Below are 27,636 nucleotides of genomic sequence, written 5' to 3'. Positions count from 1 at the left end.
CCCACACCTGGACTTCATCATCATCTTGACTACCTTCCCTTCATGTAGCCCTCGGTAGCTTCAGTCATCAGGCAGTAGAGGTTTGTTTTCATGTTCAGTAATCATCCCCTGTTTTGTTCATTTAACTAGCATCATCGCTATTAAACTGTCCTTCTGCACCTGCTTCCTGACTCCCTGCATATACCTGACAATTATAAATCAATAGTTAGCAGAAAGTGGACAGACAGCCACAGTGGGAGGGGGTTGGAAAATAATCACATGTATTCAACTTAAACTCGTACTCTTTCCACTCAACCATCGGACCTGAGGGGCCTGTCATAGACACACTGTCTGGAAACTCTGTGGAGGAATGGAAACAAACACAGTGATTTAACAGTGCAGAGCCATACTAAGAATACATTCAGAAACACCAGAGAAGATAAGAGAGAGACGTCACTCACTATAAACTGATGTCCAGCTGTTTCTGACACTGGCCTCCTGTGTAGCACTTAGGTTTGTTATTCCAGTCATTCACACTGTCAAATCACATTACATTTTATTTAAAGCAGCAATCCTTAGTTGAAACAATAACCAACTTCATTTAAAGTGCATTTAAAATAGCAAATAAAGGCAATAACACAGTTTAAGTTCAAACATCAACAAAGTAGCCAGCTGCCACTGTTTGCCACTTTAAAGGCTAAAAAGGTGGGTTTTAAAAAGTCTCAGCTGTGTCTGTCTGTCTTACCTGTCCACCCTCCAGTTTAGAAACTTCACCTCCTTGTCTGTTAGACCCGTCCCTCCCTGGGTGGCTTCCCAGCCCATCTCTACAGGGGTATCTGAGCTGCAGTTAGAGGAGGCTGGGTCTCCATACTTCACCACCAGCCTGGCAGGACTGATCACCAGGCACTCAGCATCTGGAAGACCAAGGTCAAGTTAAAACTTTATTGCTTTTCATAAAAAAAAACAGGACGATATTATTGTCTAATGTTTGTCTGAATGTTAATCAACCACATGTTACACACACACACACACACCACACACAGAGAGAGAACCTGTTGAAGCAACCCCTCCCTAGTATTCACCAATCATACCATGTGAAATGAGTGACTAGTTTAACGCGAGGGAGGAAGGAAGGAAGGAAGGAAGATACATTCTTAAAGAATTTGAAAGGAGGGAAAAGGGCATAGAGGCCAGATCAACTCAGAACCTTTTGACTCCAAATTATATTCTATTTCACTCTGTACCACGTAACACAGGCTTTCCAATTTTTTCATTTAAAATAGTAAATACATAAAGTACTAAAATACACTGCTCAAAAAAATAAAGGGAACACTTAAACAACACAATGTAACTCCAAGTCAATCACCCTTCTGTGAAATCAAACTGTCCACTTAGGAAGCAACACTGATTGACAATACATTTCACATGCTGTTGTGCAAATGGAATAGACAACAGGTGGAAATTATAGGCAATTAGCAAGATCTGTGGTGGTGACCACAGACCACTTCTCAGTTCCTATGCTTCCTGGCTGATGTTTTGGTCACTTTTGAATGCTGGCGGTGCTTTCACTCTAGTGGTAGCATGAGACGGAGTCTACAACCCACACAAGTGGCTCAGGTAGTGCAGCTCATCCAGGATGGCACATCAATGTGTGCTGTGCCAAGAAGGTTTGCTGTGTCTGTCAGCGTAGTGTCCAGAGCATGGAGGCGCTACCAGGAGACAGGCCAGTACATCAGGAGACGTGGAGGAGGCCGTAGGAGGGCAACAACCCAGCAGCAGGACCGCTACCTCCGCCTTTGTGCAAGGAGGAGCAGGAGGAGCACTGCCAGAGCCCTGTAAAATGACCTCCAGCAGGCCACAAATGTGCATGTGTCTGCTCAAACGGTCAGAAACAGACTCCATGAGGGTGGTATGAGGGCCCGACGTCCACAGGTGGGGGTTGTGCTTACAGCCCAACACCGTGCAGGACGTTTGGCATTTGCCAGAGAACACCAAGATTGGCAAATTCGCCACTGGCGCCCTGTGCTCTTCACAGATGAAAGCAGGTTCACACTGAGCACGTGACAGACGTGACAGAGTCTGGAGACGCCGTGGAGAACGTTCTGCTGCCTGCAACATCCTACAGCATGACCGGTTTGGTGGTGGGTCAGTCATGGTGTGGGGTGGCATTTCTTTGGGGGGCCGCACAGCCCTCCATGTGCTCGCCAGAGGTAGCCTGACTGCAATTAGGTACCGAGATGAGATCCTCAGACCCCTTGTGAGACCATATGCTGGTGCGGTTGGCCCTGGGTTCCTCCTAATGCAAGACAATGCTAGACCTCATGTGGCTGGAGTGTGTCAGCAGTTCCTGCAAGAGGAAGGCATTGATGCTATGGACTGGCCCGCCCGTTCCCCAGACCTGAATCCAATTGAGCAATCTGGGACATCATGTCTCGCTACATCCACCAACGCCACGTTGCACCACAGACTGTCCAGGAGTTGGCGGATGCTTTAGTCCAGGTCTGGGAGGAGATCCCTCAGGAGACCATCCGCCACCTCATCAGGAACATGCCCAGGCGTTGTAGGGAGATCATACAGGCACGTGGAGGCCACACACACTACTGAGCCTCATTTTGACTTGTTTTAAGGACATTACATCAAAGTTGGATCAGCCTGTAGTGTGGTTTTCCACTTTAATTTTGAGTGTGACTCCAAATCCAGACCTCCATGGGTTGATAAATTGGATTTCCATTGATTATTTTTGTGTGATTTTGTTGTCAGCACATTCAACTATGTAAAGAAAAATTATTTAATAATATTATTTCATTCATTCAGATCTAGGATGTGTTATTTTAGTGTTCCCTTTATTTTTTTGAGCAGTATATATTATTTTAAGGCTTATATTTCTCGTGGAAGTTGATGAATAACACCCGGCGATACAAAACTCCTACATCCACAAAAACATTTCCCTTTCAAGATCCATATTTTTGCGTTTAAGATAAGACACCTGACCTTGTATTTAAAGCCTTTTGAAATCTGGGGAAAATACAACTGGGATCTTCAGATCTGAAAGAGGCCAGAGTTCCCATGTTGGATGACCGTTCAAATCGATTTTTCCCAGTCTGAGCTCGTTTTTTTTCTTCCGAGTTCCCAGTTGTTTTTAATACAGAAGTTGGAGATTTCCGAGTTCCCAGTTGTTTTTAATACAGAAGTTGGAGATTTCCGAGTTCCCAGTTGTTTTTAATACAGAAGTTGAGGTTCCCGAGTTCCCAGTTGCGAGCCCCGGGGTGTTTTGAACGCGGCATGAGCAACGACTTGGGAAACACAGTTTCAGCTTGATCACCAAATTAATTGGGAAATAAATAAAATCCTCAACAGCTAGCTACACATCAATTTTAGTTTCACTGTCTGATCATTAAAAAAAAACGAGCCCGCTAATTGTTATTTTGACCTTACCACAAACTCCGATTTCAGAGCTCTCATCTGAGTGTGCCAGAGCGCAAAATAACTGATGAATTTACGAACGCTCAACACCGGTTGAATATGACCGGTGTCAGTAAACCTCGGCAAAAAAAAGCGTAATTAAATTGTTGCTAGCAGCACAGTTACAGTCACTAACGCTTTAGATAACATGAAAACAGCCTAACCAGCTCTGCTAAGGCGAGTAAAATGGTCAGTGAGGTGTTCCCTCGTTTGTGTCTGGAAGAAGCTAGCCAACGTTAGCTTGTGTACTTGACCGCGGTTGTAAGGTCAGAATGCTCGGATCAACCCTATTCCTCTGCCAGTGTGCACTCTGAACGCTCTGAGAGCGAAACTCGCAGAATTTATGAAATTACAATCTGCTCTGAATTTTAAGAACTGCCAAGAACGCAGTCTGAGGCAACACTGGAAGCAATTTACGAAACACACCCATTATGTCAGCTGACATATAATAATCAGGATGGTTCGAGCCCTGAATGCTGATTGGTTGACAGCCGTAGTATATCAGACCATATACCAGTATATAACAAAACATTTGTATTTACTTCTGTAATTACGTTGGTAACTAGTTTATAATAGGCACCTCCGGGGTTTGTGATATATGTAAAAAATTCTAGATCACCTGTACTCCACACAGAGACACGTACAAAGCTCTCCCTCGCCCTCCATTTGGTAAATCCGACCACAACTCTATCCTCCTGATTCCTGCTTACAAGCTAAAATTAAAGTAGGAAGCACCAGTGACTCGGTCTGTAAAAAAGTGGTCAGATGAAGCAGATGCTGTATGTTTGACTGTATGTTTGTTTTACTCCATGTGTAACTCTGTGTTGTTGTATGTATCGAACTGCTTTGCTTTATCTTGGCCAGGTCGCAGTTGTAAATGAGAACATGTTCTCAACTTGCCTACCTGGTTAAATAAAGGTGAAATAAAAATAAATAAAAACGCTAAACTACAGGACTGTTTTGCTATCACGGACTGGAACATGTCCCGGGATTCTTCCGATGGCATTGAGTACACCACATCAGTCACTAGCTTTATCAATAAGTGCATTGAGGATGCCGTCCCCACAGTCACTGTAGGTACATACATACCCCAACCAGAAGCCATGGATTACAGGCAACATTCGCACTGAGCTAAAGGGTAAAGCCGCCGCTTTCAAGGTGCAGGACTCTAACCCAGAAGCTTATAAGAAATCCTGCTATGCCCTGCGACGAACCATCAAACAGGCAAAGAGTCAATACAGGGCTAAGATTGAATCGTACTACACCAGCTCAGATGCTTTTCTTATGTTACAGACTACAAAGGGAAGCACAGACGCGAGCTGCCCAGTGACACAGGCCTACCAGACGAGCTAAATCACTTCTATGCTCACTTCGAGGCAAGCAACACGGAGGCATGCATGAGAGCATCAGCTGTTCCAGACGACTGTGTGATCATGCTCTCCCTAGCCGACGTGAGTAAGATCTTTAAACAGGTCAACATTCACAAGGCTGCGGGGCCAGACGGATTACCAGGGCATGTGCTGACCAACTGGTAGGTGTCTTAACTGACATTTTCAACATGTCCCTGATTGAGTCTGTAATACCAACATGTTTCAAGCAGACCACCATAGTCCCTGTGCCCAAGAACACAAAAGCAACCTGCCTAAATGACTATAGACCCGTAGCACTCACGTCCGTAGCCATGAAGTGCTTTGAAAGGCTGGTAATGGCTCACATCAACACCATTATCCCAGAAACCCTAGACCCACTCCAATTTGCATACAGCCCAAACAGATCCACAGATGATGCAATCTCTATTGCACTCCACACTGCCCTTTCCCACCTGGACAAAAGGAACACCTATGTAAGAATGCTGTTCATTGACTACAGCTCAGCGTTCAACACCATAGTGCCCTCAAAGCTCATCACTAAGCTAAGGACCCTGGGACTAAACACCTCCCTCTGCAACTGGATTCTGGTCTTCCTGACGGGCCGCCCCCAGGTGGTGAGGGTAGGTAGCAACACATCTGCCACGCTGATCCTCAACACTGGAGCCACCCAGGGGTGCGTGCACAGTCCCCCCCGTACTCCCTGTTCATCCACGACTGCATGGCCAGGCACGACTCCAACACCATCATTAAGTTTGCAGACGACACAACAGTGGTAGGCCTGATCACCGACAACGACGAGACAGCCTATAGGGAGGAGGTCAGAGAACTGGCCAGGTGGTGCCAGAATAACAACCTCTCCCTCAACGTAACCAAGACTAAGGAGATGATTGTGGACTACAGGAAAAGGAGGACCGAGCACGCCCCCATTCTCATCGACGGGGCTGTAGTGGAGCAGGTTGAGAGCTTCAGGTTCCTTGGTGTCCACATCACCAACAAACTAGAATGGTCCAAACACACCAAGACAGTCGTGAAGAGGGAACAACAAAGCCTATTCCCCCTCAGGAAACTAAAAAGATTTGGCATGGGACCTCAGATCCTCAAAAGGTTCTACAGCAGCACCATCGAGAGCATCCTGACTGGTTGCATCACTGCCTGGTATGGCAATAGCTCGGCCTCTGACTGCAAGGCACTACAGAGGGTAGTGCGTACGGTCCAGTACATCACTGGGGCTAAGCTGCCTGCCATCCAGGACCTCTACACCAGGCGGTGTCAGAGGAAGGCCCTAAAAATTGTCAAGGACCCCAGCCACCCCAGTCATAGACTGTTCTCTCTACTACCGCATGGCAAGCAGTACTGGAGTGCCAAGTCTAGGACAAAAAGGCTTCTCAACAGTTTTTACCCCCAAGCCATAAGACTCCTGAACAGGTAATCAAATGGCTACCCGGACAATTTGCATTGTGTGCCCCCCCCAACCTCTCTTTTAAGCTGCTGCTACTCTCTGTTTATCATATATGCATAGTCACTTTAACGATACATTCATACTACCTCAGTTGGCCTGACAAACCAGTGCTCCCGCACATTGGCTAACCGGGCTATCTGCATTGTGTCCCACCCACCACCCGCCAACCCCTCTTTTACGCTACTGCTACTGGTACTCTCTGTTCATCATATATGCATAGTCACTTTAACCATGTCTACATGTACATACTACCTCAATCAGACTGACTAACCTGTTCCTTGTATGTAGCCTTGCTACAGTTATTGCCTCGCTACTGTTATTTTTCACTGTCTTTTTACTGTTGTTTATATTTCTTTACATACCTATTGTTCACCTAATACCTTTTTTGCACTGTTGGTTAGAGCCTGTAAGTAAGAATTTCACTGTAAGGTTGCACGTGACAAAGAAACTTTGATTTGATATATATATATATATATATATATATATATAAATTTTTATACAATTTTTACATTTACTGAGCACCCTTGTTTATGGCCCTCTGGTGATAAATAATTACTTTTGGGGGTTAACGTTGGGCCAGTAACCAAAAGGTTGCTGGATCGAATCCTCGAGCGGACAAGGTAAAAATCTGTCTTTCTGCCCCTGAACAAGGCAGTTAACTCACTGTTCCCCGGTAGACCGTCATTGTAAATAAGAATTTGTTCTTAACTGACTTGCCTAGTTAAATAAAGTGTTAACTCAGAGGAGGGGAGAGTTACTGACTACCCTTGGCCTTTTTACTGAGCAACCTTGGCTTTGGTACTGACTACCCTTGGCTTTGGTACTGAGCACCCTTGGCTTTGGTACTGAGCACCCTTGGCTTTAGTACTGAGCAACCTTGGCTTTGGTACTGAGCACCCTTGGCTTTAGTACTGAGCAACCTTGGCTTTGGTACTGAGCACCCTTGGCTTTGGTACTACGCATCCTTGGCTTTGTACTAAGCACGCTTGGCTTTGTACTAAGCACGCTTGGCTTTGTACTAAGCGCCCTTGGCTTTGGTACTGAGCGCCCTTGGCTTTGGTACTGAGCGCCCTTGGCTTTGGTACTGAGCGCCCTTGGCTTTGGTACTGAGCACCCTTGGCTTTGGTACTGAGCACCCTTGGCTTTGGTACTGAGCACCCTTGGCTTTGGTACTGAGCACCCTTGGCTTTGGTACTGAGCACCCTTGGCTTTTTTTATTGAGCACCCTTGGCTTTGGTACTGACCACCCTTGGCTGTGTCCAAATCCTCTTGACTGGCTCCTTTTCTCTCTATAATGCCATACCTTCCACCAGAGCACTATGGGCTAATAACACACTAAACTCCACTAACTGCATTGTGAATGTGACACAATAGCACTACCTACAGAACAATAGGGGAAACTACATTATATATAAAAAAAACGTTTTTACATAGATTTTAAAAAAAGAAGCTTATATTTGTCGTGTTGAAAATTGCATATCCCAACTCTCCCTGAGACACCCTCTGAGAGTGAGGTCATGGCCAGGGTCTGCCATTATCAACAGTGACCCTGGAGCAATTAGTGTTAAGTGCCTTGCTCAAAGACACGTCGATTTTTCATCTTGTCGACTCGAGTATTCGAAATAGGAACATTTCAATTACTGGTCCGACGCTTTAACCACTAGGCTACCTGCCCCCCTAAATAGAAGGCTGAAGTACGAAATCCCTTAGTAGGATACATTAGTTATTCATTAAAATCAGATCCAATAAAGATAATAAAAAGTCAACGGTGTTTACCAGGGAATGTGTTCATGAATGTGGTGCGGGAAAAAAACTCGCCTGGACCCATAATTAGACTGTCATTTACATATTGACAAAGTCTAGTTCATTGTATCGGACTCCACAAGATAATAAGGAAATGTATTATAAGTGTTAGCTGACTAAGATCAAGAATGGTCTGAGATAGTGAAATCAAATGCAAGTAAGTATCTTTAAACACCTGGTAACGTGCCTGTAGCCGATCAAAACATTAAAAAAACACAGTTCTCTTAGACGAGATCGTAGAGATAAACTGTTTTGCCACCATCTAGTGGCCGATCTTTGTAAGAGATCGGCCACAAAAATCGTCAGTCTAAATTGAACGCCTTTGCAGGTTGTCAAACAAGGCAGTTCTGCTTCTCCGAAACAGCCTCGTACGTGGTCAAACAGGTGTTTCGAAATTCAATGCATGCAAAATGCTCATTAGATGTCCAGAGATGCCTGGGTACATTTTCTAAGAAAAATATACACTTTTGGCGAAGCATAGCCACTCAAAATGCATGTTGCTTATATTTAACACCAGGTGTTAAGTGATGCAAACCACACATTTTATGATTAAGCAATAAGGCACGAGGGTGTGTGGTATATGGCCAATATACCACTGCTAAGGGCTGTTCTTAAGCATGACCCAACGCAGAGTGCCTGGATAAAATCAAATGTTATTTGTCACATGCGCCGAATACAACAGGTATATAGACTTACAGTGAAATGCTTACTTACAAGCCCTTAACCAACAATGCCTTTTTAAGAAAAATAAGTGCTAAGAAAATATTTACTAAAATAAACTGAAGTAAAATGTTTTTTAAAACATTTAGATAAATAAAAGAAGAAAATAGAACACAGCCCGTAGCCGTGGTATATAGGCCATATATCACAAACCCTGAGGTGCTTTATTACTATTATAAACTGGTTACCAACATAATTAGCACAGTAAAAATAAATGTTTTGTCATACCTATGGTATACGGTCTGATATACCACGGCTGTCAGCCAATCAGCAATCAGGGCTTGAACCACTCAGTTTATAATGCTTTGTATACAATAACATCGCAACACTAATAAAAATATTATTTTATAACAAATGTGTTTTCCGAATTGTGAGCATAATTGTAGCCTAAGACTTACCTACCAGTACATACTTGATGATACGATTCAAAATGTCGAAAAAGGGTGCAGTGTGACAGCATTTTATTGTAAAGGATGACGCCAAAAAAGTGGAATGGGAACTCTTCAAACAGCGGCCTGCTTATCATAGATTGACAACGAATATGACACACCACTTGAAAACAGTTAGTTGGCCTACTTTGTTTTAATAGTTGCATGCTAAAACATTGACAGGTTTTACATGCTTGACACAGAGACGGGACAAACAGAGACGGGACAAACAGAGACGGGACAAACAGAGACGGGACAAACAGAGACGGGACAGACAGAGACGGGACAGACAGAGACGGGACAAACAGAGACGTGACAGACAGAGACGTGACAAACAGAGACGGGACAAACAGAGACGGGACAAACAGAGACGGGACAAACAGAGACGGGACAAACAGAGACGGGACAAACAGAGACGGGACAAACAGAGACGGGACAAACAGAGACGGGACAGACAGAGACGGGACAGACAGAGACGGGACAGACAGAGACGGGACAGACAGAGACGGGACAAACAGAGACGGGACAAACAGAGACGGGACAAACAGAGACGGGACAAACAGAGACGGGACAAACAGAGACGGGACAAACAGAGACGGGACAAACAGAGACGGGACAGACAGAGACGTGACAAACAGAGACGCGACAGAGACGGGACAAACAGAGACGTGACAGACAGAGACGTGACAGACAGAGACGGGACAGACAGAGACGGGACAGACAGAGACGTGACAGACAGAGACGGGACAAACAGAGACGGGAGAAAAAGAGACGGGACAAACAGAGACGGGACAAACAGAGACGGGACAAACAGAGACGTGACAAACAGAGACGTGACAAACAGAGACGGGACAAACAGAGACGGGACAAACAGAGACGGGACAGACAGAGACGTGACAGACAGAGACGGGACAGACCGAGACGGGACAGACAGAGACGGGACAAACAGAGACGGGACAAACAGAGACGCGACAGAGACGGGACAAACAGAGACGTGACAAACAGAGACGGGACAAACAGAGACGGGACAAACAGAGACGTGACAAACAGAGACGGGACAGACAGAGACGTGACAGACAGAGACGTGACAAACAGAGACGTGACAGACAGAGACGGGACAAACAGAGACGGGACAGACAGAGACGTGACAGACAGAGACGTGACAAACAGAGACGTGACAAACAGAGACGGGACAGACAGAGACGTGACAAACAGAGACGGGACAAACAGAGACGGGACAGACAGAGACGTGACAGACAGAGACGTGACAGACAGAGACGGGACAGACAGAGACGGGACAGACAGAGACGGGACAGACAGAGACGCGACAGAGACGTGACAGACAGAGACGTGACAGACAGAGACGGGACAGACAGAGACGGGACAGACAGAGACGGGACAGACAGAGACGGGACAGACAGAGACGCGACAGACAGAGACGGGACAGACAGAGACGTGACAGACAGAGACGGGACAGACAGAGACGGGACAGACAGAGACGTGACAGACAGAGACGGGACAGACAGAGACGTGACAAACATAGACGGGACAAACAGAGACGGGACAAACAGAGACGGGACAAACAGAGACGGGACAGACAGAGACGGGACAGAGAGAGACGGGACAGACAGAGACGTGACAAACAGAGACGGGACAAACAGAGACGGGACAAACATAGACGGGACAAACAGAGACGGGACAAACAGAGACGGGACAGACTGAGACGGGACAGAGAGAGACGGGACAGACAGAGACGTGACAAACATAGACGGGACAAACAGAGACGTGACAGACAGAGACGTGACAAACAGAGACGTGACAAACAGAGACGTGACAAACAGAGACGTGACAAACAGAGACGGGACAAACAGAGACGGGACAGACAGAGACGTGACAGAGACGTGACAGAGACGGGACAAACAGACGTGACAGAGACGTGACAAACAGAGACGTGACAGAGAGAGACGGGACAGAGAGAGACGGGACAGACAGAGACGGGACAGACAGAGACGTGACAAACAGAGACGTGACAAACAGAGACGTGACAAACAGAGACGTGACAAACAGAGACGGGACAAACAGAGACGTGACAAACAGAGACGTGACAGACAGAGACGTGACAGACAGAGACGGGACAAACAGAGACGGGACAAACAGAGACGTGACAGACAGAGACGGGACAGACAGAGACGTGACAGAGACGTGACAGACAGAGACGTGACAAACAGAGACGGGACAAACAGAGACGGGACAAACAGAGACGTGACAGAGACGGGACAAACAGACGTGACAGAGACGTGACAGACAGAGACGGGACAGACAGAGACGTGACAGAGACGTGACAGACAGAGACGGGACAAACAGAGACGGGACAAACAGAGACGGGACAAACAGAGACGGGACAAACAGAGACGTGACAGAGACGGGACAAACAGACGTGACAGAGACGTGACAGACAGACGTGACAGACAGACGTGACAGACAGACGTGACAGACAGAGACGTGACAGACAGAGACGTGACAGACAGAGACGTGACAGACAGACGTGGGACAGACAGAGACGGGACAAACAGAGACGGGACAAACAGACGTGACAGAGACGTGACAAACAGAGACGTGACAAACAGAGACGTGACAGACAGAGACGTGACAAACAGACGTGACAGACAGAGACGGGACAGACAGAGACGTGACAAACAGACGTGACAGACAGAGACGGGACAGACAGAGACGTGACAAACAGACGTGACAGACAGAGACGTGACAGACAGAGACGTGACAGACAGAGACGTGACAAACAGAGACGTGACAGACAGAGACGTGACAGACAGAGACGTGACAGACAGAGACGTGACAAACAGAGACGTGACAGACAGAGACGGGACAGACAGAGACGGGACAGACAGAGACGGGACAAACAGAGACGGGACAAACAGAGACGGGACAAACAGAGACGTGACAGACAGAGAAGGAATAGACACACAGTAAGACGAAAGTCATAGAGCAGAGCTACAGTACTGCTAATAGGAGAAAGACATGACGTATTGCAGAGCTACAGTACTGCTAATAGGAGAAAGACATGACATAGAGCAGAGATACAGTACTGCTAATAGGAGAAAGACATGACATAGAGCAGAGATACAGTACTGCTAATAGGAGAAAGACATGACATACAGTACTGCTAACAGGAGAAAGACATGACATACAGCAGAGATACAGTACTGCTAATAGCAGAAAGACATGACATACAGTACTGCTAACAGGAGAAAGACATGACATACAGCAGAGATTCAATACTGCTAATAGCATTAAGACATGACATACAGCCGAGATTCAATACTGCTAATAGCATTAAGACATGACATACAGCAGAGATACAGTACTGCTAATAGCAGAAAGACATGACATACAGTACTGCTAACAGGAGAAAGACATGACATACCGCAGAGATACAGTACTGCTAATAGCATTAAGACATGACATACAGCAGACATACAGTACTGCTAATAGCAGAAAGACATGACATACAGCAGAGATACAGTACTGCTAATAGCAGAAAGACATGACATACAGTACTGCTAATAGCAGAAAGACATGACATACAGCAGAGATACAGTACTGCTAATAGCAGAAAGACATGACATACAGCAGATATACAGTACTGCTAATAGCAGAAAGACATGACATACAGCAGAGATACAGTACTGCTAATAGCAGAAAGACATGACATACAGTACTGCTAATAGCAGAAAGACATGACATACAGCAGAGATACAGTACTGCTAATAGCAGAAAGACATGACATACAGCAGAGATACAGTACTGCTAATAGCAGAAAGACATGACATACAGCAGAGATACAGTACTGCTAATAGCAGAAAGACATGACATACAGTACTGCTAATAGCAGAAAGACATGACATACAGCAGAGATACAGTACTGCTAACAGGAGAAAGACATGACATACAGCAGAGATACAGTACTGCTAATAGCAGAAAGACATGACATACAGTACTGCTAATAGCAGAAAGACATGACACACAGCAGAGATACAGTACTGCTAATAGCAGAAAGACATGACATACAGCAGAGATACAGTACTGCTAATAGCAGAAAGACATGACATACAGTACTGCTAATAGCAGAAAGACATGACACACAGCAGAGATACAGTACTGCTAATAGCATTAAGACATGACATACAGCAGACATACAGTACTGCTAATAGCAGAAAGACATGACATACAGTACTGCTAATAGCAGAAAGACATGACATACAGCAGAGATACAGTACTGCTAATAGCAGAAAGACATGACATACAGCAGAGATACAGTACTGCTAATAGCAGAAAGACATGACATACAGCAGAGATACAGTACTGCTAATAGCAGAAAGACATGACATACAGCAGAGATACAGTACTGCTAATAGCAGAAAGACATGACATACAGCAGAGATACAGTAGTGCTAAGAGCAGAAAGACATGACATACAGCAGAGATACAGTACTGCTAATAGCAGAAAGACATGACATACAGCAGAGATACAGTACTGCTAATAACAGAAAGACATGACATACAGCAGAGATACAGTACTGCTAATAGCAGAAAGACATGACATACAGCAGAGATACAGTACTGCTAATAGCAGAAAGACATGACATTCAGCAGAGATACAGTACTGCTATTAGGAGAATATCAATAAAAGTAAAAAGGAAGTTGTGTTCTTTTGTAACATGTTTAATATAATATGAATCTCTAGACTGAGTTGATAGCCTATCAGTAATACCACATACTTGGGCTTCATAACGATGTTTAACAACGATCATGTTTGTTTCTGTTCCGAGTTACGACCCATTTCATTGAGGTGGATTTATGATAGTTCGTACTATTCTGGTAAGTATGACCTAACTGTTACTTCTGATTTCCTTTGTCACTGTTCCTCATCTAACACACACACACACACACACACACACACACACACACACACACACACACACACACACACACACACACACACACACACACACACACACACACACACACACACACACACACACACACACACACAGTTTCTGCTGTTACATCCTGTGAACTCTGCCCTCATCTCTTTCCTCTCCTCCCCAGTTATGACCGAGCCTATGAACAACAGTGAGACTGACTAACACAGTCAGTAACACTGGACAGCCATGCAGGCAAAGGGAACACAACACACAGTTTCAGCTGTTATATCGTGGACTCTCTGATTACAGACAGAGTTTCTGCCATTAAATCCTCTCATCTCTCTCCTCTCCTCCCCAGTTTAGAATCTCTGTCCTCTCCTCCCCAGTTAAGAATCTCTGTCCTCTCCTCCCCAGTTAAGAATCTCTGTCCTCTCCTCCCCCAGTTAAGAATCTCTGTCCTCTCCTCCCCAGTTAAGAATCTCTGTCCTCTCCTCCCCAGTTAAGAATCTCTGTCCTCTCCTCCCCAGTTAAGAATCTCTGTCCTCTCCTCCCCAGTTAAGAATCTCTGTCCTCTCCTCCCCCAGTTAAGAATCTCTGTCCTCTCCTCCCCAGTTAAGAATCTCTGTCCTCTCCTCCCCAGTTAAGAATCTCTGTCCCCTCCTCCCCAGTTAAGGCCGAGTCTATGAACAACAGTGAGACTGACAGGCAGCAACACTGGACAGCCATTCAGGTGATTCTCCTAGGAATAATATTTTATGTAGAGCTGAAGCTGAAATGGACCAATCAAACTCATCCTTTGTTGCGGCATTGAATAATAAAATTGCCATGCAGTCTGATATCTTGTGCTTTCTGTCCATTCTTTTGAAAACATGTGTATTGTCCTACAGTAAATTCTCTATGAAGGACGAGGAAGGGATCCGGCAAGTTGTCCTACAGGAAAATGGCCCTGAAAATCTTGTGGAATTACCTGCAGGAATCTACAGGATATCCCACAGGATTGTGGGGTCATTTTGCTGTAGGACGATTCCTGTAGGAATCCTGTAGTTAGTCATTCAGGATAAAATCCTGCAGGATTTATTTGAGGACTATCTGCAAGATTCCTGCAGGATTTTTCTCCTGAATGACTACCTGCAGCACAGGATGTTGGCTCATCTAAGGGAAAGCTGCCATGTCCTTGACATGATGTCTTTGCCCCAAATGCCACTATTTCCTACATAGTGCACTACTTTTGGTCAGAGCCCTGGTCGGAGCCCTGGCCAGAAGTAGTGCACTATGTAGGGTATTGTATATTACCATATGAGAGAAACAGGAAGAGGAGTGACTCCATCCGCGTTGGCTCTGCAAACCCAAAACAAGTTACCAAATCACCATAAAGCGGTGTATTGCCAAGTAGATTAGAAAACAATAAAATGTTGATTATCTCTTTGGAAGTCTTGCAGTCATTAGTTTGGAATTTTTACCAAAAAGGTCAGAGAAAAACCTTTGTTACTCCCTCCGAGACCAGCAGCTGAAACATCTACACTGTCACTACTGCCAGAACTGGATCCAGTTCCTCTCACGGCATGATTCATTCACTGTTTCACTGTTGGCGCTGTAAACATTCTAATAAAAGCGATCAGAGTTAAATCATGTTGCTTCCTCGTTATTTCTCCCGCCGCCCAGGTGGCGACGAAGTGCTCAGAGCAGGTACAATGTGGATGGAGGCTCAGTTCAAGAACAATTAAATGTATAACCCCTAGCTTTGTCATAGAGAATTCAGAGCTGGGCTGTACAACATGTTAAAACGGTAGGGAGTTTGGGGTCTAGGAAAGACTGGAGGGATTAAACTAACAGAAGAATGGGTGGAACGTACAGTACCACTAATGTCCACACAGATGCCTCAGGAAAAAAGGGGTTTTGAACATGCCCAAACCAAGGTGCATTTAGTGGCAGCAAGCCTTATAGACAAGGCTAAAGAGTACATCCAGCTTATAGTTAACACTCAAAATGAAAACATTGACTCAGTCTTTCGAACAGCCTTACAAGAGACTAAACGTGACAGCCACAGGCCCTCTAACGGCTTTGAGCAACAAATTGACTGTCAGGAGTTAAATGGACTTGACTTGGGAAGATCCGTTGTGGGAGGTTTTGAAAACTAAAAAAGGTAGGATTTATATTTTTCCTTTACAAACTTGTTGTGTACTGTGAAGTTAAGGTGAATGTGCTTCATATTATAACATATGGAGGCCTATATATCCTCATATGTGTGTTCTGCTGTAGCCTACATTCATTTATTTTATTTGAAGTTATATTCCGATATTGTGATATTTGTTCTACTGTTACATTGATGTGTTGTAAAGCCCCACAGCAGAATGTGTGTTACATTGATGTGTTGTAAAGCCCCACAGCAGAATGTGTGTTACATTGATGTGTTGTAAAGCCCCACAGCAGAATGTGTGTTACATTGATGTGTTGTAAAGCCCCACAGCAGAATGTGTGTTACATTGATGTGTTGTAAAGCCCCACAGCAGAATGTGTGTTACATTGATGTGTTGTAAAGCCCCACAGCAGAGTGTGTGTTCATATGCATATGACCCCAATAATGGCTGAAATGGGACCAATGGAACACATTGTTTTACCGTTGAATCGATAAGAACTCTAAAGCTTCGTCACGGTCTCGACTCTTACATCACAAGATCATGTTAATGTTTTATGGAATTGAAAAAAGTTATAATTTAATACAGTTGAAATGTTTACAAATTAGACGCGCTGAAATGAAAACAACTGCCTAAAATGAACACTCGGATTAGAATGATATCATGTCTGATCTCGCAAACAATGTAAAGTAGGTTAAGTCGGTGTAATCTAGAGTCAAAGATGTCCTGCTATTGACACACTAGTGCAGAAAAAATCCTCACCTGGACCAACGCCATTTGTATATTAACAAAGTCTAGTTCACTGTATTTTATCTGACACCATAATTTCACATTTCCTTATTAAGTTAAGTATTATGTGTCATAGCTGACTAAGATCACGAATGGTCAGAGATAGTGAAATAAAATGCAGGCAATACAATTTGTAAAATGAATTAAATCCATATACATATATAATGGATTTAATTCATTTCATATATATATATACACATACATACATACATACATACACACACACACACACACACATATACAGTATCAATCGAAAGTTTCGACACACCTACTATTCCAGGGTATTTCTTTATTTTTACTATTTTCTACATTGTAGAATAATAGTGAAGACATCAAAACTATGAAATAGCACATATGGAATCATGTAGTAACCAAGAAGTGTTCAACAAATCAAAATATATTTTAGATTCTTCAAAGTAGCCACCCTTTGCCTTGATGAGAGCTGTGCACACTATCTACAATGTAGAAAATAGTACAAATAAAGAAAAACCATTGAATGTGTAGGTGGGTCCAAACATTTGACTGGTTCTGTATATAAGGCAAAATCATAAAGTTACAAGGTAATATTATCAAAGTATTGTAGGCATGGTTATCGATCAATAAATCAATCAATCAATAAAATAATGAATCAATAGTTAGCAGAAAGTGGACAGACAGCCCCCACTCACAGTTGTAAAAAAATTATCACATGTATTCAGCCAATCAGTGGGTTCAGGAAGTGGTCTTACAGCCAATGAATCAGCTGGAGGAGCAGCACAGCCACCATGGCACTTCCAGCAGCCTGACAGGAAGCTCCTGAGGAGGGAAACATACGTTTAGGCTGCGTTTACACAGGCAGCCCAATTCTGATCTTATGCCAATAATTTGGCATGTCTGATATATATCTGATATTTTCCCCCAATGTGTAAACATAAAAAAAACGACACGAGTCCGACACGAGTCCTACCTTTAGAGTTTTGATTTATACCACATTCATATGTGGATCTCAGTAATGATACAATTCCCATCCTCCATATACATGGACACTCAGATTAGATTTGTTTTACTCTGAAGTGTTTTTGCACATTACCTACCGTTACCAAGACAACCACCCCAAAGTTTAAAGGAATAGAGAGGGGAAATGAGCATTGCATCCTTCAGAGACTACATCAGTGTTTAGTACTGCCCTATCAGAGACTACATCAGTGTTAGTGCTGCCCTATCAGAGACTACATCAGTGTTAGTGCTGCCCTTTCAGAGGCTACATCAGTGTTAGTGCTGCCCTTTCAGAGGCTACATCAGTGTTAGTGCTGCCCTTTCAGAGACTACATCAGTGTTAGTGCTGCCCTTTCAGAGACTACATCAGTGTTAGTGCTGCCCTTTCAGAGACTACATCAGTGTTAGTGCTGCCCTTTCAGAGACTACATCAGTGTTAGTGCTGCCCTTTCAGAGACTACATCAGTGTTAGTGCTGCCCTTTCAGAGGCTACATCAGTGTTAGTGCTGCCCTATCAGAGGCTACATCAGTGTTTAGTGATGCCCTATCAGAGACTACATCAGTGTTAGTGCTGCCCTTTCAGAGGCTACATCAGTGTTAGTGCTGCCCTTTCAGAGACTACATCAATGTTTAGTGCTGCCCTTTCAGAGACTACATCAGTGTTTAGTGCTGCCCTTTCAGAGACTACATCAGTGTTTAGTGCTGCCCTTTCAGAGACTACATCAGTGTTAATGCTGCCCTATCAGAGACTACATCAGTGTTAGTGCTGCCCTTTCAGAGGCTACATCAGTGTTAGTGCTGCCCTTTCAGAGGCTACATCAGTGTTTAGTGCTGCCCTATCAGAGACTACATCAGTGTCAGTGCTGCCCTTTCAGAGGCTACATCAGTGTCAGTGCTGCCCTTTCAGAGACTACATCAGTGTTAGTGCTGCCCTTTCAGAGGCTACATCAGTGTTAGTGCTGCCCTTTCAGAGGCTACATCAGTGTTAGTGCTGCCCTTTCAGAGGCTACATCAGTGTCAGTGCTGCCCTTTCAGAGACTACATCAGTGTCAGTGCTGCCCTTTCAGAGGCTACATCAGTGTTAGTGCTGCCCTTTCAGAGACTACATCAGTGTTAGTGCTGCCCTTTCAGAGGCAACATCAGTGTTAGTGCTGCCCTATCAGAGGCTACATCAGTGTTTATGCTGCCCTATCAGAGGCTACATCAGTGTTAATGCTGCCCTATCAGAGACTACATCAGTGTTAGTGCTGCCCTTTCAGAGACTACATCAGTGTTAGTGCTGCCCTTTCAGAGACTACATCAGTGTTAGTGCTGCCCTATCAGAGACTACATCAGTGTTTAGTGCTGCCCTATCAGAGGCTACATCAGTGTCTTTTTCTGTTTCATGTCTACTGAACAGAACTCCAGGTTAACATGACCTTCTCTATTTTCCCTCTAGGGCTCTCCAACTCTGTTCCTGGAGAGATACCGTCCTGTAGGTTTTATCTCCAACCCTGTTCCTGGAGAGCTACCGTCCTGTAGGTTTATACTCCAACCCTGTTCCTGGAGAGCTACCGTCCTGTAGGTTTTATCTCCAACCCTGTTCCTGGAGAGATACCGTCCTGTAGGTTTATACTCCAACCCTGTTCCTGGAGAGCTACCCTCCTGTAGGTTTATACTCCAACCCTGTTCCTGGAGAGCTATCCTCCTGTAGGTTTATACTCCAACTCTGTTCCTGGAGAGATACCGTCCTGTAGGTTTTATCTCCAACCCTGTTCCTGGAGAGCTACCGTCCTGTAGGTTTATACTCCAACCCTGTTCCTGGAGAGATACCGTCCTGTAGGTTTATACTCCAACCCTGTTCCTGGAGAGCTACCGTCCTGTAGGTTTATACTCCAACCCTGTTCCTGGAGAGATACCCTCCTGTAGGTTTATACTCCAACCCTGTTCCTGGAGAGATACCGTCCTGTAGGTTTTATCTCCAACTCTGTTCCTGGAGAGATACCCTCCTGTAGGTTTTAACTCCAACCCTGTTCCTGGAGAGCTACCCTCCTGTAGGTTTTAACTCCAACCCTGTTCCTGGAGAGATACCCTCCTGTAGGTTTTATCTCCAACTCTGTTCCTGGAGAGCTACCCTCCTGTAGGTTCATGCCAACCCTAATTTAGCACACCTGATTCTAGTAATTAGCTGGTTGATAAGATGAATCAGGTTAGTTACAACTGGGCTGGAGTTAAAACCTACAGGACGGTATCTCTCCAGGAACAGGGTTGGAGTATAAACCTACAGGACGGTATCTCTCCAGGAACAGGGTTGGAGTATAAACCTACAGGAGGGTAGCTCTCCAGGAACAGGGTTGGAGTATAAACCTACAGGAGGGTAGCTCTCCAGGAACAGGGTTGGAGTATAAACCTACAGGAGGGTAGCTCTCCAGGAACAGGGTTGGAGTATAAACCTACAGGAGGGTAGCTCTCCAGGAACAGGGTTGGAGTATAAACCTACAGGAGGGTATCTCTCCAGGAACAGGGTTGGAGTATAAACCTACAGGAGGGTAGCTCTCCAGGAACAGGGTTGGAGTATAAACCTACAGGACTGTATCTCTCCAGGAACAGAGTTGGAGTATAAACCTACAGGAGGGTATCTCTCCAGGAACAGGGTTGGAGTATAAACCTACAGGACGGTAGCTCTCCAGGAACAGGGTTGGAGTATAAACCTACAGGACGGTATCTCTCCAGGAACAGGGTTGGAGTATAAACCTACAGGAGGGTAGCTCTCCAGGAACAGGGTTGGAGTATAAACCTACAGGAGGGTATCTCTCCAGGAACAGGGTTGGAGTATAAACCTACAGGATGGTATCTCTCCAGGAACAGGGTTGGAGTATAAACCTACAGGAGGGTATCTCTCCAGGAACAGGGTTGGAGTATAAACCTACAGGACGGTATCTCTCCAGGAACAGGGTTGGAGTATAAACCTACAGGAGGGTATCTCTCCAGGAACAGGGTTGGAGTATAAACCTACAGGACGGTAGCTCTCCAGGAACAGGGTTGGAGTATAAACCTACAGGAGGGTATCTCTCCAGGAACAGGGTTGGAGTATAAACCTACAGGATGGTATCTCTCCAGGAACAGGGTTGGAGTATAAACCTACAGGACGGTATCTCTCCAGGAACAGGGTTGGAGTATAAACCTACAGGACGGTATCTCTCCAGGAACAGGGTTGGAGTATAAACCTACAGGACGGTATCTCTCCAGGAACAGGGTTGGAGTATAAACCTACAGGATGGTAGCTCTCCAGGAACAGGGTTGGAGTATAAACCTACAGGATGGTAGCTCTCCAGGAACAGAGTTGGAGTATAAACCTACAGGAGGATAGCTCTCCAGGAACAGAGTTGGAGAGCCCTGCTCTATGTTAGCTGTATGTGGGGGGGAGAATTATTCACAATTCAACTATAGAATAGACACATCGTATAGTAATGAGCTGTGTCGGGTTTCAAATAACATAAACACACCTGGAATGTCAAAATCACAACGCTTGTATTGAGTAACACCAATGATTATGTGAAAGTTGATATCACATTGGAGCTATGGGGCTTTTATTCGGCGTTAGTGTTTCCATGTTGGGATGCTCCTCCTCAATTCCAGAGATGAGCTTTTCATGACGAGGAGAGCACAGTCACACAGGGGACAATTTTTAATGATACAAGGAGAGCGCGGTCACATAGGGGAGAGGTTTTCATGATGAGCAGAACACGGTCACACAGGGGACAATTTTTAATGATACAAGGAGAGCGCGGTCACATAGGGGAGAGGTTTTCATGACGAGGAGAGCGCGGTCACACAGGGGAGATGTTTCCATTGTACGAGGAGAGCAAGGTCACACGGGAGAGGTTTTCATGACGAGGAGAGCACGGTCACACAGGGGACAATTTTTAATGATACAAGGAGAGCGCGGTCACATAGGGGAGAGGTTTTCATGACGAGGAGAGCACGGTCACACAGGGGACAATTTTTAATGATACAAGGAGAGCGCGGTCACACAGGGGAGGTTTTCATGACGAGGAGAGCACGGTCACACAGGGGACAATTTTTAATGATACAAGGAGAGCGCGGTCACATAGGGGAGAGGTTTTCATGACGAGGAGAGCACGGTCACACAGGGGAGAGGTTTTCATTATACGAGGTGTGAATTCTATTGTTGAATTTAAAAAAAAATGGATCTTCTCGCCCAACTGACCCCGAACGACCCTCAAACGACCCTGAACTACCCCCGAACGACCCTGAACGACCCCCGACTGAGACCGACGGACGAATCTGTCAACCTACCTGCCAACCAAACATCCAACCAATCATCCATCCATCCATCTCACCTGTGACCTCCACGTTAACAGTACAGGTGCTGTTTCCCAGGTGATTTCTGGCGATGCAGGTGTACTCTCCAGAGTGAGACTTGGCCATGTTGGTGATGGTCACTACGGATCTACCTTCTGTGGTGTTGGGGGCGGGGGCGGATTGGGGGCGCAACCAATCGTAGGAGGGGGCGGGGTTACCCTTTGCACTACATGCCAGTGATTGGGTGTCGCCCTCTGTGATGTTCATGGAGAAACATCCAGGACTCATATTGATCAGAGGCTTGTCTAGAAGAGAGGGGGGAGAGGAGGGGAGAGAGAGAGAGAGACAGAGAGAGATGGAGAGAGAAGGAGAGGAAGGGAGAGGGAATGAGTGTGAGAAAGAGAATGAGAGAGGTTGAGAGGGGGAGGGAGAGAGAACGAGAGAGAGAGTGAGAATGAGGGAGAAAGATTCATAGGAGATAGAGAAAGAGATGATAAACAAGTTGATTAATGAGAGAATATGAAGTGAAAACAACATCAGTCAACGTCATGACTCGTCTGGTATCTAACTAACAGTTGTACTAAATGTGTGGAGACAGAGAAGCAGATGGACTCACAGAGCACGTTGATGTTGAGGCGGTCTGATTCCATCACAGGAGGAGGTTGGGGTCCCTCTGGTCCCAGATCCAACATGGCTGAACACCACAACTGGGCCCCGTCATCATCTCTACTCGGGGTGAAGTCCAGAGTATAGGCCCCATTCTCTGGTGTCTTGATGTTGTCCTTGGATTTATGTTGTGTGTCTAATTCTGTCTGTTCACCAGTGGTATTGACTTTGTAGAAGGTCACCCTGAGTGTCTCAATAGGAGCGATGTTCTGGACAAGACACTGTAGCTGGTACTGATGCTTCTCAACCATCGGATCCGGGTACTTCCTATAGCTGATGGAGACGCTGTCTGGAAGCTCTGTGGAGGAATGGAAACACACACAGTGATTTAACAGTGCAGAGCCATACTAAGAATACATTCTGAAACACCAGAGAAGATAAGAGAGAGACGTTACTCACTATAAACTGTGATGTCCAGCTGTTTCTGACACTGGCCTCCCTCTGTGTAGCACCTAGGTTTGTTATTCCAGTCATTCACACTGTCATGAAATATTTAAAGTGCAGTTAAAATAAATCAATGAAAAATAGAAGCCAGAATGGTCTAAAATACCAGTAAAACCATTAATTAAAGGCTATTGAAGCCTTTTTTAACGAGTTTTAAAGGTCTCAGCTGTGTCTGCCTCTCTTACCTGTCCACCCTCCAGTTTAGAAACTTCACCTCCTTGTCTGTTAGACCTGTCCCTCCCTGGGTGGCTTCCCAGCCCATCTCTACAGGGGTATCTGAGCTGCAGTTAGAGGAGGCTGGGTCTCCATACTTCACCACCAGCCTGGCAGGACTGATCACCAGGCACTCAGCATCTGGAAGACAAAGGTCAAGTTAAAACTTTATTGCTTTTCATTAAAAAAAACAGGACGATATTATTGTCTAACGTTCATGTATCTGCAAGATGAAAATAAAGAGAAGGGAGGGCCAGAAAAGTAATATTTGGAAAAGAAGTGGTAAAGTGGTAAAAGAGATTGATGATTAGGAGACGCTGTATAAATCCGACAGTCACAAGACGGGACTTCAAATGGGGCTATGGCATGTTAAGGAACTGTAGCTTACTGTTTAGATGGGTTACATGGAAACGGAAATCTGTTGGTAGGTCTATAACTTCTCACTTAGCCTTACTATTAACTCTTGCAGAACTAAACATTTCTTGCAGTAAAATGATACACCAAATGTAGACAAAATGTGGACTTGGGAACAGGTGTGGAGAAATATGATTTCTTTAGATCTACATCTTGAGAGAATACAATGCTCAGTTAGATACCATCTGTAGAGGTGATATCTTTATCATTAAACATCATAAAACCTGATAGTATTTCAACCACATAAAATACGCATCGAAGCCGAACTGCAATCTTATTAGAAACACATTGGGTTTCATTTTCACAGCTTTCTTTCTCCTTACAACCGGTCAAACTGATGTCATTTGGACATTTTGCACTGAAAATCTTTCCCGTTTTTTTGTTGTTGTTGCTGTCACGTCCTGACCAGTAATATGGGTTATTTGTTATTATAGTTTGGTCAGGACGTGGCAGGGGGTGTTTGTTTCATGTGGTTTGGGCTGAGTATTTAGGTAGAGGGGTGTTTGGTTTATGTGGTTCGGGGTTTGTTAGTCTATGTTCTATGTTAGTATATTTTCTATGTTCTATCTAGTCTTTTGTATTTCTATGTGTAGTTAATTGGGGTTGGACCTTCAATTGGAGGCAGCTGGTTATTGTTGCCTCTGATTGATGGTCCTATAATTAGGAGTTTGTTTTTCATGGGTTTTTGTGGGAGATTGTGCTTGTTTAGCTGTGTGCCTGACAAGACTGGCTAGTTCGTTTGTGTTTTCCTTCTTCACCAAATAAAAAGAAGATGAGTATATATTTTCCCGCTGCGTCTTGGTCTTTACCCTATGACACCCGTGACAGTTGCGTTATTGTATTTTCTCGCCGGTCTCTAAACGTCTTCGCTCTGCGAAAGAAAACAGAAAACTTTACAGATGTCAACTAGATTGAAGTGTTCATTCTATCGATCTATTACATTATGTTGATCAAGGGTTTATTTGGTGTTCTAGGTCAACATATAATGACAAAAGAGAAGCTACATTAATGTAATTATAGATTAGTTGACTAACAAATAGCCTACCAAAATGTCGGAAATTATAATTTATATCTAAATCAGGTTTAAAAAAAATCCTACTCCCCCTGTCAAATATCGTTACGCCGTCTTTGACTGTAGCCTATAGCATATTTTCTATATTTGCGGGTTAGGGTTGGGTGCAGACCTCAGACTTTCACTTTATCACATATAGTCGGGTTGCTGTGGACGGGTTATTAGCGGTTGCGGGCGGGTGCGGGTGAACAAACAGCTGACCCGCGCACCACTAACACGTACACACACATGGAATTTAGTACGTCATTGAACAATGGTGGGAAGAATTCAACCATTCACTGTCAGTCATTAGTTATCTACAATACTTAATCAAATGCACAGTACTAAAATATATTTAAGGTAACGAAACAGAAAAATACCTAAACTATCAAACTCAACTTAATTCCGCACTTGTCACAGAGTTGTGGAATTAGACCGAAGTCTAACTTACCGATGAAGTCACAATACAGAGACAATGATGAAAGAAGTAGACCAATTACAATCTCCATTTTCCATCTAACTATCAACGAACGTCCCTCGGTGAAGTATTCCGCTATTCTGTCAGACGAGTTGAAGAAGAAATGCGCTCGCACTTCTGCTTTGCAGAAGACCGTTGAACGTAAGTATTCTTTACTGGAAAACACCCCAACGACCCCTCCTCTTCCGCCTCTCTCTCTCTCTGTCTTCTATTATCTACAGCACTGGTATTCATAGTCGGGGTCACGAACTCGAGGGAGAACTGCAGTGCACTCGCCCAAAGCATAAATAAGAGTATAGATTGTATGGGACAATAGGAGAGGATAGAGGGCGGGGGTGGAGAGGATAGAGGGCGGGGGTGGAGAGGATAGAGGGCAGGGGTGGAGAGGATAGAGGGCAGGGGTGGAGAGGATAGAGGGCAGGGGTGGAGAGGATAGAGGGCAGGGGTGGAGAGGATAGAGGGCGGGGTGGAGAGGATAGAGGGCGGGGTGGAGAGGATAGAGGCTATAGGTGGGAGGGCAGATATATTAACCAGTCAACCAACATCTGCATTGTCATAAACATAATTCTATCATTGACACTGGTGCCCAATCTATCTGAGAGATAGATAACACAGAGAGAGAGAGACAAATAAGGACAGTAGTCTATAATCAAGTGTTGTTTAGGTTAGAGGTGTTACTTTAATCAATCAAAACCAGAATGAAAGTATCATTGGTGCTTCTCTCTCTGAAACCCTGAAAAGCACATTCTATTAATATATTCTCATATTCCCTGATCAATTAAGTTCACGGTCTCTCCATGGTAACGGGCATGTTCGTCCGGTCGCTGGGGAGCTAAACAGAGGAAGTGAAACTGCAGGGCAGGAAGTTGATTAGATCTGACAGAGAGAAAAAAATATACAGTCTTCCTGACAGCCTTACAAGAGGCTAAACGTCACAGTCACAGGCCCTCTCATGGCTTTGAGCAAGAAATTGAACATGCCCTAACCAAGGTGCATTTAGTGGCAGCAAGCACTGTAGACAAAGCTAAAGAGTACATCCAGCTTATAGTCAACACTCAAAATGAAGTCTTTCGAACAGACTAACAAAGAGGATAAATGTCACAGCCACAATAAATTGACTGTCAGGAGTTAAATGGACTTGACATGGGGGAAGTCATTGTGGGAGGTTTAGAAAACTAACACAGGAACACAATTCTGTACTGTGAAGTTAAGGTGAATGTGCTTCATATTATAACATATGGAGGCCTATATATCCTCATATGTGTGTTCTGCTGTAGCCTACATTCATTTATTTTATTTGAAGTTATATTCCGATATTGTGATATTTGTTCTACTGTTACATTGATTTCTTGGTCCACAGCAGAGTATGTGTTCATATGCATATGGCCCGTGTTCTGCAGTGACGTCTAAACGTGTTTCTGTACATTGATGTCTCAAGAATTAGGCTATAAGAAATTCGGACTTGTGTAAGCTATACTAGAGTAGGTTGGGATACTACAGGCCCCTCAAACTCAACTCTGGATCTTGAAGCCAGTTCCACTGTACTTTTTTTCATTGTTCCCCTCTAATCAGGGACTGCTTTACACCTGGGACACCTGGTGTGTGCAATCAATAATTAGATAGAACAGAAAACCAGCAGGCTCCGGACCTCGTAGGGTCAGATTTGACTACTCCTGGTATTGGCTATGCGTATGACGGGCGTGACATCTAAAATAGTTTGAAGGAATCAGCACCTTGAAGAGCGCTGTCCGTTTCACCACCATATATAGTAGGCTACTTGAAGAGCGCTGTCCGTTTCACCACCATATATAGTATGCTACTTGGCTGTTTACGCTGCTGCGCTGCTACTTTGTGATTGACACTTTTTTTCTCATGCGTCCCGGTACCTCAAGCCCTGTATATCCCCCTATAAGCTATTGTAAGAGAGAAAGGATAGAGAGTAAGAGAGATAAAGAGCAAGAGGGATAAAGGATAGAGAGTAAGAGTAAGTACATCCGATCCT

The 27,636-nt window shown here is 44.7% G+C and overlaps 1 protein-coding gene across 4 annotated transcripts; it reads right to left on the bottom strand.

Moving 5' to 3' along the window:
- On the bottom strand, positions 1-25,943 carry LOC106595424 (vascular cell adhesion protein 1). 4 transcript variants are annotated; one of them, XM_045690619.1, is made up of 7 exons: positions 25,608-25,936; positions 23,664-23,832; positions 23,434-23,513; positions 22,985-23,332; positions 22,407-22,673; positions 17,779-17,883; positions 1-260 (listed from the first exon to the last, which is right to left on the bottom strand). In XM_045690619.1, the coding sequence occupies exons 1-6, from the start codon at positions 25,663-25,665 to the stop codon at positions 17,813-17,815; spliced, it is 993 nt and encodes a 330-aa protein (XP_045546575.1). In that variant the 5' UTR covers positions 25,666-25,936; the 3' UTR covers positions 1-260; positions 17,779-17,812. The 4 variants fall into 4 exon arrangements, with proteins under 4 accessions (XP_045546575.1, XP_045546576.1, XP_045546574.1 ...); XM_045690620.1 differs by lacking the exon at positions 1-260 and having other exon boundaries at positions 16,841-17,883; positions 23,434-23,486; positions 25,608-25,943; XM_045690618.1 differs by lacking the exon at positions 1-260 and having other exon boundaries at positions 16,841-17,883; positions 25,608-25,935.
- Positions 25,944-27,636: the final 1,693 nt, after the last annotated feature.

Source organism: Salmo salar, chromosome ssa12 (assembly GCF_905237065.1).
Source record: "Salmo salar chromosome ssa12, Ssal_v3.1, whole genome shotgun sequence".
NCBI lineage: Eukaryota > Metazoa > Chordata > Actinopteri > Salmoniformes > Salmonidae > Salmo > Salmo salar.
The sequence above is the reverse complement of the archived record's forward strand: the minus strand, read 5'-3'. Positions and strand labels throughout refer to the sequence as shown.

What these genes read in the sequence shown, in the direction of transcription:
- LOC106595424 (XM_045690619.1), bottom strand. Translation starts at nt 25,665, where the DNA reads ATGGAGATTGTAATTGGTCTACTTCTTTCATCATTGTCTCTGTATTGT. An exon ending in TCTGTATTGTGACTTCATCG is followed by an intron (nt 23,833 to 25,607) that starts GTAAGTTAGACT and finishes TTTGTCTTCCAG; the next exon opens with ATGCTGAGTGCCTGGTGATC. An exon ending in CCTCAACATCAACGTGCTCT is followed by an intron (nt 22,674 to 22,984) that starts GTGAGTCCATCT and finishes CCTCTCTTCTAG; the next exon opens with ACAAGCCTCTGATCAATATG.